Source organism: Sceloporus undulatus, chromosome 3 (assembly GCF_019175285.1).
Source record: "Sceloporus undulatus isolate JIND9_A2432 ecotype Alabama chromosome 3, SceUnd_v1.1, whole genome shotgun sequence".
Taxonomy (NCBI): Eukaryota; Metazoa; Chordata; class Lepidosauria; order Squamata; family Phrynosomatidae; genus Sceloporus; species Sceloporus undulatus.
Window position 1 is genome coordinate 250,710,449 of NC_056524.1, and position 16,026 is coordinate 250,726,474.

The 16,026-nt window shown below is 39.8% G+C and overlaps 1 protein-coding gene across 2 annotated transcripts in view; it reads right to left on the reverse strand.

Moving 5' to 3' along the window:
* The window catches only part of SI (sucrase-isomaltase), a 188,108-nt gene that overhangs the window by 86,509 nt on the left and 85,573 nt on the right, over positions 1 to 16,026 (reverse strand). The window contains exons 9-14 of one of the 2 annotated variants that reach the window (XM_042460607.1): positions 15,935 to 16,019; positions 9,310 to 9,448; positions 5,301 to 5,434; positions 3,537 to 3,571; positions 3,322 to 3,438; positions 2,042 to 2,190 (exon numbers count right to left, since the gene is read on the reverse strand). The exons of the other annotated variant lie outside the window; for it this stretch is intronic. Of the exons in view, the coding sequence (XP_042316541.1) occupies positions 2,042 to 2,190; positions 3,322 to 3,438; positions 3,537 to 3,571; positions 5,301 to 5,434; positions 9,310 to 9,448; positions 15,935 to 16,019 (659 nt within the window). The remainder of the gene's footprint in view (positions 1 to 2,041; positions 2,191 to 3,321; positions 3,439 to 3,536; positions 3,572 to 5,300; positions 5,435 to 9,309; positions 9,449 to 15,934; positions 16,020 to 16,026) is intronic. 2 annotated transcript variants of the gene reach the window in all.

Genomic DNA, 16,026 nt, shown 5'->3' on the forward strand with positions numbered 1-16,026 from the left:
TAAATTCATTCATGTGTCATACCTGGTAACACTAAATTCTGAATAAGAGGTCACTGGGAAGAGCAGATATGGAGAAAGGAAAGGTTTCTAATTGGCAAGACTATGGTGCATTGTATCACACTATCTATTTAATTTATATGCAAAACCACAAGAAAATTATTATTGCTGTTGTCATCCATCCATCCATCCATCCATCCTCCCAGTATGGGGACTGAAGGCGAAGTAGGATTAGACTCAGAGGCAGGAGTTCTAAGAATTGGAGGAAGAAATTTCAATAACTTAAAATACACTGATGACATCATATTACTACATTTTACAGAGAAAAGTGGACTTGAAACAACTGTCAAGGAGAGTTAAAGAAACTGAATATTACAATTAACTTCTTGACAGTAAGAGTAGTTCAACAATGGAACCAATTGCTTAGATTGGTGATGAGGTCTGTCTCTCTCTCTCTCAAAAAGAGGCTAGACAGCTACTTGTTGCTGTAGCTGGAGATCCTGCAATGATCCGGGGCTTGGACCTGATGGCCCATAAGGCCCTTTCCAACTTTGTGATTCCATCATACTATGATTCTATGCCAAAGAAAATGCGAAGACAGATTTATAACTGAATCCTAAAAAGACAAAAATAATGAGCACAGAAAATTCACATAACTATTAAGCTGATAAAGTAGATACCAATGCTATTAGTATACCTTGGCTCAGTCATCAAAAATGGAAAATGTAGACAAGAAATCAGAAGACTAAGAACTCGAGGTGCAGCTATGAAGTAACTAGACTAAATCATGCAGTGTAAAAATATCACTGAATATAAATATCAGAATTTTCCATGATACATTATTTCTGATTTCTACATTTTATTTTTAAAACTGGACAATAAAGAAAGCTGACAAGAATATCAGCTCATCTGATATGTACTGGAGGAGAATTATATGGATCCCATAGACTGCCAGAAAGACATACATATGAGGCGGGTGCAACTTAAGCAGCTTTCAGCATAGGCTGAAAGCCAAGCTGGGAAAAGGGGTGGCATGCCCCATAAGGGGTAATGGCACATGTGCCCGTGGTGCACATGTGCCGCTGGGCCGCCAGGCCACCGTGTGCACAAGCCCCATTCATTTAAATGGGGCTTGAGCATACACGTAATTCCCTTTATGCGGTGTGTGTGTGTGTGTGTGTGTGTCCAGAATGGATCCCCTACGTAAAGGAAGGGAGGACTTTATAAAGGGATCTGAGAGCAAATTATGCCTGAATTCCCATTAAAACCCAGAGTAAATTGAGTGAACTGAGGCTATTATATTGTTATATCATACAAAAAAATATTTCTCACTATAAATGTTATTAAATTATTATTATTATTATTATTATTATTATTATTATTATTATTAAACTTTATTCATAAAGTGTTGTAGGTTTAGACAGCGTGTACATAAAATAATAAAATAAAATAAAATGGGCCTGCCAGTGGTGCACATTCTAGAAAATGGAATATAATATAAAATTAATACACAGTACAATTCAACAAAAATAAAATGATCCTAATGCAGAAGGAAAAGAGGAACATTACAGATGAATTAACTTTAAAAACGAAGTCATGGCCATCAGTTTTCAGCAGGGCTCTTAATAACAGGCTCACTTGGAGGTCTCTCATTCATCAGGTTGCCATAAGTAAAAATCAACTTGACAGCACATAACAACCTCAAGGAGAGTTTCTAAGACCAGTACCTAAAAGTAGGTATAGACCAAGTCCATTCTTTAATGCTTAGGAGCAAAAGAAAGGACAGAAGCTGGGAGGGGGATGTAATTACATAATCATTTAGGAGGTTTAGGCATTAGTAGTTCTAGCTGCTGCATGCAAGTATTGTATCATACACGTATTAAGTATGTATTTGCAAATGTATATTTAATCTTCTTTTAGGTTTTTTTTTTAAAAAATAAGAAAAGTTTGTTTTAGCAATGACAACAGGATTATTTCGGGATAACAGAATACTAAGTAGAGAGTTCTTTTGTCGAACAACTTTGCTAGAATATTTAATACTTACTCGTGGAGTAATGGGCGCACAACTGTGTTACCATGAGCATGTGATTCATACAACAGTGTATAAAGGTAGGGAAGCAAAGTATATCTGGTATTGAGCACATTTCTGGATATTTCTTGAAATTTTTCATCAAATGCTACAGGTTCTTGCCTCTTTAAAAAGAAAAAGAAAAATCAATATAACTTTTAGAACTTCAGATAATTTCTACAGTAGCCCTGAATTATATTAAGCAGGTAGTTTAAAATAATATATTAAAAACATACTAGCTATACCAGAACTATTCCACCCCACTTAAAATAAAAGCAAAGCTATGTGGGACCATATGGGGGTGGGAGAAATTCTTTGCAGCTTTATATTTTATGGCAAATAAAGCCTCTCCATGTTAGGGATATAATTCTTCACTAAGGGTGCATCTGCACTGCCTAATTACAACAATCTGACACCATGTCATGACTCCATCCTAACTTTCATGACTCCAGGCTATAGAATCCTGAAATATATAGTTTTGTGAGGCACTAACATAAAGCCCTACATGGCTTGGGTCTGAGTTACTTGTGGGAATGTCTCTCCCTACATAATCCACCCCGCACTCTCAGAACAACTGGGAAGAATCTATTAGAACATCAACCAACCAGATTTGTAATGACTTCCCAAAGAGCTTTCACTGGAGGCTTTTAAAAAAAGCGACAAAAACCTTTATCTTCCAGCAGACCTTCACTGAGTGATAACCACCTAGAACCGATTCTATCCGTCCTTCCTCCTATATCTCCTCGTCATTCGCGGATTATAGAATAATCTTGTAATGGTGTATTGTATTGTTATATATTTTAATCATGTTTTATGTTAATTTTATTGTTTGGGAGGGAGGTTTGGGTCAGGATTTTGTGGGTTTTATTGTTTTTATATTTTGTATCATAATAATAATATAATAGTATAGTTTATTTGTATCCCGCTTTTCCAAAACCTGATCAAACACTGTTGTTACCCGCCTCGATCCCCAAACGGAAGAGGAGGGATATATTTTATTATTTATTATTATTCAGTGCGGCTGCTCTGAACTTATGGAATAGTCTCCCGGAAGAGATCCATCTTATTGCCTCCTTCGAAGCCTTCAAGAGGGCACTTGAGAGGCAATCTCAAATCCAAAATTTTCCAAGAAAAAGTGCAAGAAAACTGTAGTAATCAAGATAGGTTATTACTGAAACATCAATCAGAGTTATTGCAAAGATATTTTCACAAAGAAAAGAAAAATAAATAAATAGAACATTTAAAGTTAAACCTACCCTATATCCTAAGCCATTGTGGTTTCTGGAATATGGGTAAAAGGCACCCAGTAGTGTCCAGCGGGCACACATTTCATAATCTGTATCATAGTTGAAGCCACAGATATCTGCACCAGTCTGAACATATTAAAAATAACCAAATATTAATTATTATCCTCTTATTATCTGAGTCATTAAACAATGACAGGAATGGTAATGGATTGACTCAGACTTACGTATGATATTCCAAAGAGGCTAAATTCCATCATGCCTGTAAGAAAAGTAATATCACTTTATCAAATGCTTCCTTCTTCAGTTTAACAACAACTTGTCAAACATTTGGGTTATGTCTTCCCTCAAGTCTCTTACATATAGACTTATAAACAGCATCTTAGACAACTAAAGGGTCAATTTTAAAAAAAATGAGAAGTTGCATTTTTCATAAAGGAAACTGCAAAATCCATTCTCCATCAGCTCTGCCTACAAGGATTTCACACAGTAGGAATGGGGCAAATTGTTAATAAATGGTAGCATGGTGCCAAAACAGTAAACAGGTCCTTTTGAAATGAAAATGGACATAATGTTTATGTAGTACATTTTATATGCAGAGTAGGGATGGAAAAATATGTCCATTTCACTTTCTCCCACATTGTAATTTTAAGCCTCGAGTTTCTTTCACTCAAATATTTTAAAAATCACTAAATTTTAAAAAATCATCAGAAAATAAAATGTCACCTAGATTCAAATATATTAATTTCTGGACTGGTGTTTTGGACTGAGCATAACTAACATTTTGTGTCCCTAACCTATACACTACTACTAGTTTGATGAACAGAATAACTTCATTTTTATAATATTACTTTGTAACTCTATTCATTACTTTCCCACAAAGGATAACTTGCTAGAGGTAGATATATTCACTGGGAGTCAGTACTGCAAGGACAAATTCATAACCCACAGATATGGATCCATACCTGCTCTGTATTCACTAATCTTACATAGCCCCCAGTTTACCTTAAGAGCCAATGACTAGATTAGATTGGGGCGCAAGAAGAACATTTTTACATCCTTTCCTGCCAGTGAGTAAACATGTAATGAGGACATGTGATATGGGCCCTGCTTTTTATTGTTGCAGGCTTCCTCATTGGTAAAAGGGATGTGTAAGTGACATCCTTCCTGATCAGAAGCTGAATAGACCTCCTTCACCTGATCCAGTGGCTCTTAATATGGACTGGGGAAGGGCAGGGGTGGAGAGACAGGAGATATTACTTAGTTACATTTCCTTAACTAAGGAGCCAATCTAGGGTTCTGACACTTGCTTGTGATTTGTAACATTCACATTCTAATTTCCCCCAAAGAACATAATTTGTCAATGACCCCATTTCAGTTGTGGGCATATTTTATAAGAGGTGCAACATGAATGGGCAAGATGTTGATAATAATAAGGCAAAATGTAAGTATATTTGCTATACACAGTAATTGTTTGTGTAAGGAACCTTTCATAAAATATATTCATTAGGATCATGACACAGTGTCTACATTGATAGGGTATATGTGATGTAAAAATGTAGCTGAAGCATCACTGAATGTTATTCACACTGGTAACAGGTAGCAACTACCAAGGGAAAGATGTAGAACTCCAAGAGTAAAGTTCTGCTTCAGTGTAGAATCTCATCCAAAATCTGTTTGTGGACATTAATTATATTATGATAGGATCTCTAGGAAAGTTTTTGCTTTTTTTTTTTTTACAGCCATCTGTTTGTATTTAAAGTCTCCACTCCAAAATGGTTTATCAAATTGCATGAACAACATCATAGTATTAATTATATAAGAATAAAAGCCTGTTCCTTCATGCACAAATAGTAAGACTCACATTATAAAATGGCATGGCAGGGGGTTGGACTGGATGGCCCTTGTGGTCTCTTCCAACTCTATGATTCTATAAATATTTTTTGAAAAAAATAAAATATACCAATCATGTCCAATTTAATTTCGCATACCTATTATAGATTTGTAAAGTTGATCCCACAATGAGAAGTTATCACCAAGCCAATGCCCTGTCCATTTGCCACTCGAAGGATAGGATGAACGAGTAATGACAATGCCACGTTCTCCAGTGACACTGTGAAGAGCACTAAAAATGGAAAGAACACCAGATGGAAACTCGGGAAAAAAACAACTGACATTTAAATTAAAAGTTATCTGTTCAGACTCCCTGATAGAGTGCATGTGAAAAAAGGAAGCTTAACTCATATTTCTCTTTGCAATAGAAAAATAACACTGCATATTTATAATGAAAATGCATATTTGTAAACATATATAGGACTAAATGCATGCTAGTTTAACTGAACTTTGATCCCACTGAAATCAATGGGAGATGAGTATGCTAATTTGTTCCACTAATGTCAGTGGGACTAAATTCAGTTATCGTTAGTCTACTCAAAGCAATATATGAATTGACCATATGAAGGAGGGAAAGGGTTTTTCTTTTCATTTTTCATTTTCTAATGGAATATTATTAAATAGCCAATTTGCAAAAAAATATTTTGAGCTGTGACATTTCCTATTAGGGAGTGGAAAATATTTTTCTTATTTTTAACCCATATTTCCATTTACATTATACCCTGTAAATGGAAGACTATCCTTCAATAGATTAGTAGGTTCCAAAAAGAACTCCATAATGCTTTCAAAGTAAAACTGAAAACTTAGAAATTTTCTATCTACAGAAGTGTCACTTGGGAAGAGGAATATTTCACTCTTTTGTCGTTTTATTCTCCATTTTCCAGATCCAAGATATTATTACATAGAATACAGAATTACTGCCTTCTGACAGTGTTCAAATCATACTTGATCTGGCTGACCCAGGAAGAATTTGAAAATCTATTCTGTCTTGTCAGCATTTCTGTTGGTACCTTGAAAGACAGCAGAGAAAAACTGGAATGCTGCCAGATATAGTTTCTAGTCAGTTTTTTTTTTAAAGCATGGCCTTTCCCCTCTCTCCCCTCCTGGTAATATCAATCTTACCAAGGGCTTTAAGGTCATTGTAGCCCTTAGGAGGGGGGGCGGAATGCTGCACTTTGTTTGATCATTGAATTGGAAAGAACACAACTGAGATATATTATCATTAGATCGGACATTATCTAAAATAGGATGTAAATCAATAAGGAATAAGCATGTAATTTAGCTGCTTTGATACAGTAGAAATAAATCAGAGAGAGGTTTTGGCTATTTTCTTTACATAATACACATCTTCTTGTTCCTATTTAACTTTCTTTTTTGAAGTGAATTGTTAAGGTTATTAATTTAGGAATGAATATACAGAACACTTAGTTTAAAGCAATCAGTCTGCATATTCTCACATAGAACCCTAGCCAAACAGTACAAGCTTTTTAATTAAAGTAGTCCATCACATACTACACTTGGAACAAGGGGTTATTTCTTTAATTTCTTATGCTACACTCTTAATGTATTGTCAAAATGGGGAATACTGTTTCATGCCATCAATATATAGCAACACACTCTTCATTAAAGTCAGAGTGGAACTTTCTCCATCTGAATCACACAGAACAGTCATGAGATGGCCCTGGCAGATATCTCATAGGATGACTTCTTCTCATAGGCTCAACATGTTGACTGCAATGGCACAAGGCAGCATTTGGTGGCATGCAATTAACAATGATATTTAATCACATTACAGCCACCCATTTTGTTTCACAAAGCAGGTCAGCAATTAAGCTCACCCAACATATTTTTTAATAGATAAGGCCATTAGAATATGTGTACAAATAATTTATCTCAGCTAGGTCTCTTAATGTTTTGTTCTAATATACTTACTTAAAAACAAGTCAGTGAAGCTTAGTGCTCGAAAAGCTAATGAAGCTGGAAAAGTAAATGTCCCCATAAAATCACAGAGCTGGAAGGGGCTTCATTGCCCCCCCTGTTCTGTGTACGATCTCCAGCTAAAACATACCCAGCAAATAGCTGTTCAGCCTCTTTTTGAAGACATCCAGAGGAGATCCCACCATTGATCGAGGCAATTTATCCCCTTGCAGAACTACTCTTACAAGAACTAACAAGATGTTCCTTCTAATGCTCAGTCAAAATCTACCCTCCTGTAACTTCAGACCATTAGATCTCAAGAGCAACAGAAAACAGGCCTCTCCACTCCTCATGCCCAAGTCTTTCAATCTTTCATCATACATTTTGTTCTCCATACCTAAATCTTTGACACAAATTCAAGGGTAGATGTCTTGCCCATTCAGAAAAATCCAACAAAATTAAAAATCTAGAAAAGACTGATGCCTTTATAGGCCAACTGAAATGCACAAAATACATTGTGTAAAGTTTCAAAGCTCCACTGATTTGAAAGCTCATGCAAAATATGTTTTTTTAAAAAAATAAATAAATAAAGGTTGTCTAATAAAGGTATCCCTCTTTAGTGGATTTTGGAGTTTGTTGTATTTTGCTGAATGGCCAGCATGGCTACCCTTGGATATGTTTCCCGTATTTGAAGATATCAGTAACCCCAAAATCCTTTCTAGATGGCGTACTGCTGAGACGTGCATTCTCCCATCCTATACCTGTATGTTTATTTTTTGTTGTGGCCTAGATGAAGAATGTTGCATTTGTCTCTACTGAATTTCTTGATAAACCATTTCTAAATACACTATGCATGCACAGTCATTACTGATATAGTATTTGCGACTATGAAAGGGAATTCCTGGATGCCATTCTCACTGTAATTAAATCTGAGGGAGATGGGAAATGAAATGAAGGTTGCAGGGGTAAATTTATCTCTGAATACAACACTAGTCATGGGAAATTAACTAATTTATTTGGTATATTTTTGAATTATTGTTTCATATCTTTTATTATATAGCTCTTCAGTGTATTCCTTCCATCATCTTTTTATTTTGTCCAGATCATACCATGTGTTCCCATATTAAACACCACATAAGACATGACTCACTGGAAAAGACAATAATGCTTGGTAAAGTGGAAGGCAGCAGGAAAAAAGCTCACAGTACAAGTGGATAGGTTCAATCAATGAAACCAATGGTACTCAAACTTTTTATCCTAGGTACCTCCCTTTAGACATTGACCCCTTTTTTGATGCAGTATATTAATAAGAATATTAAATTCAATATTTAATTCAATGCATGTGTAAATTATACACATAAAATGTTTGGGAAGAGGAAGAGAAGGGATCAGAGCCTCCAGGTCCTGCAACCCCCCTTGAGCAATTCTTGTGCCCCCATCCCACTATTTGAGAGCCACTGAACAAATCCATGACTCTGAGTTTACAGGACTCAAGCAGAGCTGTTGGTGACCAGGGTTCTTGGAGGTCTGTCATTCAAGGGTTACCACAAGTTGAAGGCAGCTTCATGGCAAATAGTTACAATTTCCAAAGAGAATGACAGGGTTATATCCATCTGTACTACTGGCATGTTCTATCATTATGTAGCAAATTAGAGACTTTTCCTCACTCATTCCGAATAAAGACATATCGGTAAACTAAGGTCATTTTAGCCTGAAACACATGGTCCAAAATGGTGGCTTCTGGTTACTTCGGGGGGGGGGGGGGGGGGGGTGGCATGCAGATGATGCATGCCCCTGAAGCTCTGGTGTCACAATAAACTACAATTCCCAGGATTCCCTCGCATTGACCAGGGCAGTTAAAACAGTCTCACAGTGAATTATTTCTACAGTGTGTTTTGGACCTATCTGAAAGAAAGAAGTTGGCAACATGAGCTTTCGTAGACGTGAGTCTGCTTCATCTTAAGTCTGCTTGTTCATCTTCTTCCTCAGATGCATCTGAGGAAGTACACTTAAGTCTATGAAAGTTTGTGCCGCAAATTTCTTTTTTTCAGTTAGTCTCAAAGGTACTACAAGATGTGTTTCTATACTGATTTTACAGACTAACACCAATATATTTTTATATCTATGTTATACAAATGGCTATACTGTACAAGAAAATTGAAACTGCTAGAAAGAAAAATTATTTCTTACTCATATGTGGGTTTAGCTTGAGACCAGCCATACAGATTATGGACATCATAATGTCGAAGTGGAGTTCCATCAGGCAGGAATTGTTGACTCTGCATGCATATAGTTTTGCTAGGCAATCCAACTTCCTTTCCCACAATACCTGATCAAGATAAAATAGAAATGTATGGAGATATAACATAACCCATCTTTTACATTTAATACAATACCAATTTACAAGGTTAAGTTGAAATAGGAGTATCATTTTGTTTTACTTTTGGAAGCAGAACTTTTAAAAAAATAACAGAAGCATAAATATTTTAATTCAAGATTATTATTATTATTATTATTATTATTATTATTATTATTATTATTATATCCCACCTTTCTCCCAATATAGGGACTCAAGGCAGTGAATAAGTATAAAACAATACAATCTAAAAACAATACAAAATATTAAAATACATAAATATATATTATTAAAAATTAAATAATTTTAAAGATTAAAAGGTTATAAATTAAAATATAATATATTAAAATATAAAGCATTAAAATTTTAATAACCCAGCATTAAAAACCCAGTCCTTCTCAGCTTAATAGGCCTGCCTGCACAGGAATGTCTTTATCTGGCATTGGAAGGATAATAAGGATGATGCCATCCTGGCCTTTCTAGGGAGAGAGTTCCAAAGCTTGGGAGCAGCCACTGAGAAGGCCCTCTCTCTTGTTCCACCAAACATACCTGAGAGGGTGGTGGGACTGGGAGAAGAGCCTCTCCAGATAATTTCAGTACTCTGGTGGGCTCATACAGGGAGATATGATTCTTCAAATAGCCTGGACCCTATAAAGCCATATTGGGATTTATAGGTCAAAACCAGCACTTTGAATTGTGCCTGGAAACAGACTGGCAGCCAATGGAGCTGTTGTAATCAATACACACATGACTTAATTGCAATTTATCACTAAAAATCTGGATGGGAGATAGTACATTCAACAGGTGCTTATGAAATTTCCTGGCTTGTGTGTCAAACATAACATTTTCAAATAATTATTTATTATTTGCTCTGATTCATCACTTTTCTGCACATTTGGGATCTCAAAGTAATGCACAAAAAAGAAAAAAGAAAAGAAAATTAAAATATTTTGAAACCAATGTTTACATTCAGCATTTCTTAAATACTGATCAAATAAAAGTACTCTGCATTTTGGTTTAAGTGAGAGCTTATTTGTTTCTCTACCTCAGGAAATGAAATGTGTTTGGCTGGCCAGGTCTCTGCTCCTTTTGTACTACAAACTCAGTTTGCCACAACTGAAGAAAGACAAAAGCAAAGAGGGAAAGTGGGAGGAAGAGAAAGAAGCTGGGACAGTCTGAAAGCACCTGAACAAGTTGGATGAGAGAATTCACTGAAATTGACTCTGTCAAATTAGGACAGTTGGAGACTATGATAAAATCAGTTCCTACTTTCTTTGGACAAAGTTTTGACAGTGCTTCCAGCTATTCAACTTGTCTGATTTGAGAACCCCAATTTCACTGCCCTGTTTGCAGACAATGCATGGGAAACATTTATGCAGTTTGTGAGGAGAAGAAATTCACCTTAAGTTTCCAAAATGATCTGTTCATTGTAGCTGCCACAGTGCTTTCTTGCTGATTTTTTAATGTTTTTTTAAAAGCTATTAGAGGCAGCTGCACTGATGCAGTTCATTTTGATCCACAGGAGATACAACATCATAAGGGCTAAATAACCCCCAAATCTGCCCACCACTTGTTACTTTTGTTCTACCCCTTTCAACACTATTAATATTCAAACAAACAACAAACAGCTTCATTTATATACCGTTTCATACCGAACTAGCAGTGTCTAAGTTGTTTACAACTGTAAGCTAATTTGCCCCCCAACAATCTGGGTACTCATTGACCTCAGAAGGATGCAAGCCTGATCAAGTTGAGCCCAGGGCCGTAGCTAGGGGAGGGCAGGTGGGGCAAGGCCCGGGGGCCCCCAGTCAAAGGGGGCCCCGCACCGCCCCCCTCACCTCGTCAATCTCTTTCTGCCTCCTGCATGGCCCGCCAGCCCTCTCTCCCAAGGGATTCAGGAAGACTTGAGTCGCGGCCATGGGGGGCCAAGGGGAGGTGCCAGGCTAGCAAAGGGAGCTCTGGAGGAGAGGGAGGGACGAGAGGCTTCATCGTCGCATCCACATGGAGAAATAACTGGGTTTTGGCAGCGCTTTAACTCTTTTTCTGGCCACAGTATGGAACTCTGGGAGTTGGAGCGATGCTGTGGGCCCAGATATCAGGGTGAGTGTTTTTCTGGCCAAAGCTATGGAACTCTGGGAGTTGGAGCATGTTGTGGGCCCAGATATCAAGGCTTGAGTGTTTTTCTGGCTCAAAGCTATGGAACTCTGGGAGCTGGAGCATGTTGTGGGGCCCAGATCTCAAGGCTTCAGTGTTTTTCTGGCTCAAATCTATGGAATTCTGGGAGTTGGAGCATGCTGTGGGGCCCAGATATCAAGGTTTGAGTGTTTTTTCTGGCTCAAGGCTATGGGAACTCTGGGAGCTGGAGCATGTTGTGGGGCCCAGATATCAAGGCTTGAGTGTTTTTCTGGCTCAAAGCTATGGAACTCTGGGAGTTGGAGCATGTTGTGGGGCCCAGATACAAGGCTTGAGTGTTTTTCTGGCTCAAAGCTATGGAACTCGGGGAGTTGGAGCATGTTGTGGGCCCAGATATCAAGGCTTGAGTGTTTTTCTGGCTCAAGCTAGGAATTCTGGGAGTTGGAGCATGTTGTGGGGCCCAGATATCAAGGTTTGAGTGTTTTCTGGCTCAAGGCTATGGAACTCTGGGAGCTGGAGCATGTTGTGGGGCCCTGATATCAAGGCTTGAGTGATTTCTGGCTCAAGGCTATGGAATTCTGGGAGCTGGAGCATGTTGTGGGCCCTGATATCAAGGCTTGAGTGTTTTTCTGGCTCAAGCTATGGAACTCTGGGAGTTGACATATGTTGTGGGTAGGGTTGCCATAATTCTGGACCCGAAACTGGGACAAATGTAGGACAAAAGTAGGACAAAATTTTCAAATGTAGGACATTTTTTAAAAAATGGAGGACACGCAAAAAAAGGTGCTTTTTTAAAAGTGTAATATAAATGCATGTTTCTTAGGCATGATCAAATGGAGGACATTTTGACATTGTTCCTAGACAATGGCAGAAATGGACTTCCCTTTCTGGCCAACCTGCCTCCCCCATTCCAAACAGCACATTTGGGCATTGAAGAGGAGGAAGGTGGAAAAGGCAGAGGAGGAGGAAGAGGAGAAGAAGGAGAGGAAGAAGAGGAGGAAGTAGAGAGGAAGAAAAAGAAGGGAGAGAGGGAAGAAGGACGAGAAAGGGTGAGGAGAAGAAAGGAAAAAAAGGGGAAGGGGAAGAGACGGAGCAAGAAGAATTAGCGTCAAGAGATAAGTAGAGATAAGAAGGGACTGAGAGAGCTGAGAAAAGAAGAAGGACTAAAAGCAAGGAGGCGAAGACGACCGATATGCGCATCGCGGCCTGAGTCTGTCGTCTTCCACGGGTCGCCGTAGCGTCCCCCGCCTTCGGTTAAAAAGGAGGAGTAGAGGAGGCAGACGGATAGGAAAATGAAACGCTTCCCCTTCTGCTTTCTCCGCCGCGACGGAAGCCAGGGAGGGATGGGGCCTCGCTGAAGGAAGCCCCAACCTCTGCCGGCTTCTCCGCCGGGACGGAGAAGCCAGGGAGGGAGTGGGGCCTCGCTGAAGGAAGCCCCAAACCTGCCTGGCTTTCTCCGCCGCGACGGAGGAAGCCAGGGAAGGGAATGGGGCCTCGCTGAAGCGAAGCCCCAAACCTCTGCCTGGCTTTCTCCGTGGCCAGGGAGGAAGCCAGGGAAGGAATGGGGCCTCGCTTTCCCTGCCTCACTTCCCCCGCTCGCGCGCGCCACACCTGCCACTGACCCCTACTAAGGCCTGGGCTGGGCAGTGTTCAAGCCCTCGCCTTGGAGGCGAGGAAGGCGAGCTGGGAGGAGGAGGTGGGTTGGCGCGCATCAGCCGCATTAGCGGCAGCGCAATGGCCGGAGCGGGCCCCAAACAGGGGACCAGGCACGGGGGGGGGCCCAAACCGGACCGTGACCGGGAGGGGCCCCCCAAAACCGTGCTGGTCACGGGGGGCGTGCTATGGCAACCCTAGTTTGTGGGCGCCAGAGCTCAAAGCTTAACTCTTTTCTGGCTCCTTTTATAGGACACATCCTACATTTCAGACTTCTACCCAGAAGGAATTTCAAAACATCCTCATTTTTTGTAAGATGAGCGGATGTCCTCTTTTCGAGGACATGCCTATGTTCAACTTTCGGCCAGGAGGAATGTCAAAATGTCTTCCATTTTGGTAGGATGACACATGTCCTCCTTACCAGGACACGGCCTACATTCAGCCCTGCCAGGAGCAATGTCAAAATGTCCTCCATTTAGCAGGGTGACCAGAAGGCATCCTTTATCCAGGACATGTCCTACATTTCACCCAGGAGGAATTTCAAAACACCTGGTTTGTTCAGAGTTGGCCTTTGCCAGTGTTTCCTGAGGCTGAGAGTGTGTGATTTACAGCTAGTGGGTGTTTCTTGCTTTGTCAGAGAGTTTGTTTTGAGGGTGGTGTTTGTTTTGTGGTTTTTTGTTTGTTGGGTTTGTGACTTTGGTGACTTGGGTGTGTGCGAGTGTGCGCCTTCAAGAGGTTTCTTGGGAGGTTTGTTCAGAGAGGGTTTGACTTTGCCATCCTCTGAGGCTTAGGGAGTGTGACTTGCCCCAAGGTTTCTTGAAGATTTGTTCAGAGGGAATTTCTCTTCACCTTCCCTTAAGGCTGAGAGAGTGTGACAACTCAGTGAGTTTTTTTATGCCCAAAGAAGCGATTGAACCTTGGTTCTCCTCCACCTCTGCCTCCTGCCACACTTGCTCAGATGCATTTAGTCCCAGAGGTGCTCCAAAATCTCTATGTCTTTGAATTCTTAAATTATTATTAACTGAAAGAAGAAGTTGGCAGCATGAGCTTTCTAAAGTCTGCTTCCTCAGATGCATTTAGTCTCAGAGGTGCAACAAGATCTCCACAATATAAGCATTTATATACTTTATTAAAAAAAAATGTTTTTGGATTTTAGTTGGTTATGTCCTCCATTTTTCTTAAATGACCTATATTTTGGGGTAAATCTTGTCCTACATTTTGGGGTAAATTTTATACTACATTTTTTCTACCATTTTGTCCCAGTTTGGTGGTAGAAAATTATGACAACTGAGCCACGACATACGTCTCCTTTATCCACTGCAACAGAGGCAGCATAAGCACTCTGGTGAGGTGCTGTGACGTCCCTCGTGCGCTGCACCTTTGGACATGGCGCATGAGCCATGTCATCGACACGTGCCCATGTAAATAGCGGTGTGCCAAGATGGCGCCCGTGGCTCCGGTTAGGACTCAGGATAAAAAAAATATAGGGGCCCCAAATGTACTTTCTGCCCCAGGGCCCTAAAGGCCTAGCTACGGACCTGCTGTGAGCCCTTTTGCTGGTATTGAACTCCCAACCTTATGGTTTTAAGTGAGTGGCTGCAGTACAGGCATTTAACCACTGTGCCACCAGGGCTCCTTCATTCAGTCTTCCAGATTTCAAGTGAAAAGTCTATTTTTAAGGCTGCATCTGCACTGCAGAAATCATACAAGTTGATGTCGTTTTAACTGCCATGGCTTAATGCTATGGAATATTGTAATTGTAGTTTTCTAAGACATTTCTCTGTCAGAGAACTGTGGTGTCACAACAAACTACCTAGAATTGTATAGCATTGGGCTGGAGCAGATGGGCAAGAAAAAGTGGCTCAATCCTGCTTTTTCCAAAAGTAGGTTGAAACCCCACTGTCCACATAGCCAGCTCCCAAGGCAGGCTAAATACCATGGGCAGCCTGCATGGTGCATCATCAAGCCACACCACTGAGTAATTTCTTTTTGTCACCACCCCACCATGAATGCACACCATCGCACAAACACACAACCTGAGACTTCCAATTACCTCGCACATCCCACCCAGATGCCATTCCATTCAATGGCCATCCAAAATTATCTGTTTACTGGCACAAAGCATTGACACATCAGTGTGTTGAGTGATATATTGGCACAATCATGGAGGTCCCTCATGTATACATGCCCACTTCACCCATGCCCCCCTGGGGGACATTCTGGTTTGTGTATATTGTAATTACATCCACTAGAGTTGTTGCATTTTCATTGTTTTGCTTTGCCACAGCCCTGCACTGGTGCTGGGCTGTTTATATGCAGGCACAAGGATGAGCATTTTGTGGGCTAAACTGGAGTATCCTGGCTTCTTTTTGCTCTGGTTTTTGGCTGCAGAGTGTAGCTTCATTTTGGTTTCTACCCACTTTGGAGGCATGCATTATATAAATGCCCCACCTTAAAAGCTGCTGGAAATCACTTTATTTTGCCTGTCTGTTTTGCCCCATTGACCCATTGCAGTGGTGTCAACCTGGATTATTTCTGTATTGCAGATGCAACCTTAGAGTATATTTGACTCAAACCAGAATTATGGACAGCTGATGAGACTAACCTGCTCCCATGCCAATAAACATCTTTTAGAAAAACAATATTCTTAAAATAATGTTTAATAGCACTTACCTATCATATATGGAGGGTGATTTAGCTCAGAGTCCCCACAGCCATCAATTGCACCATTAACAAAATTGGCTGGTTCATTCATATCCTTAAAA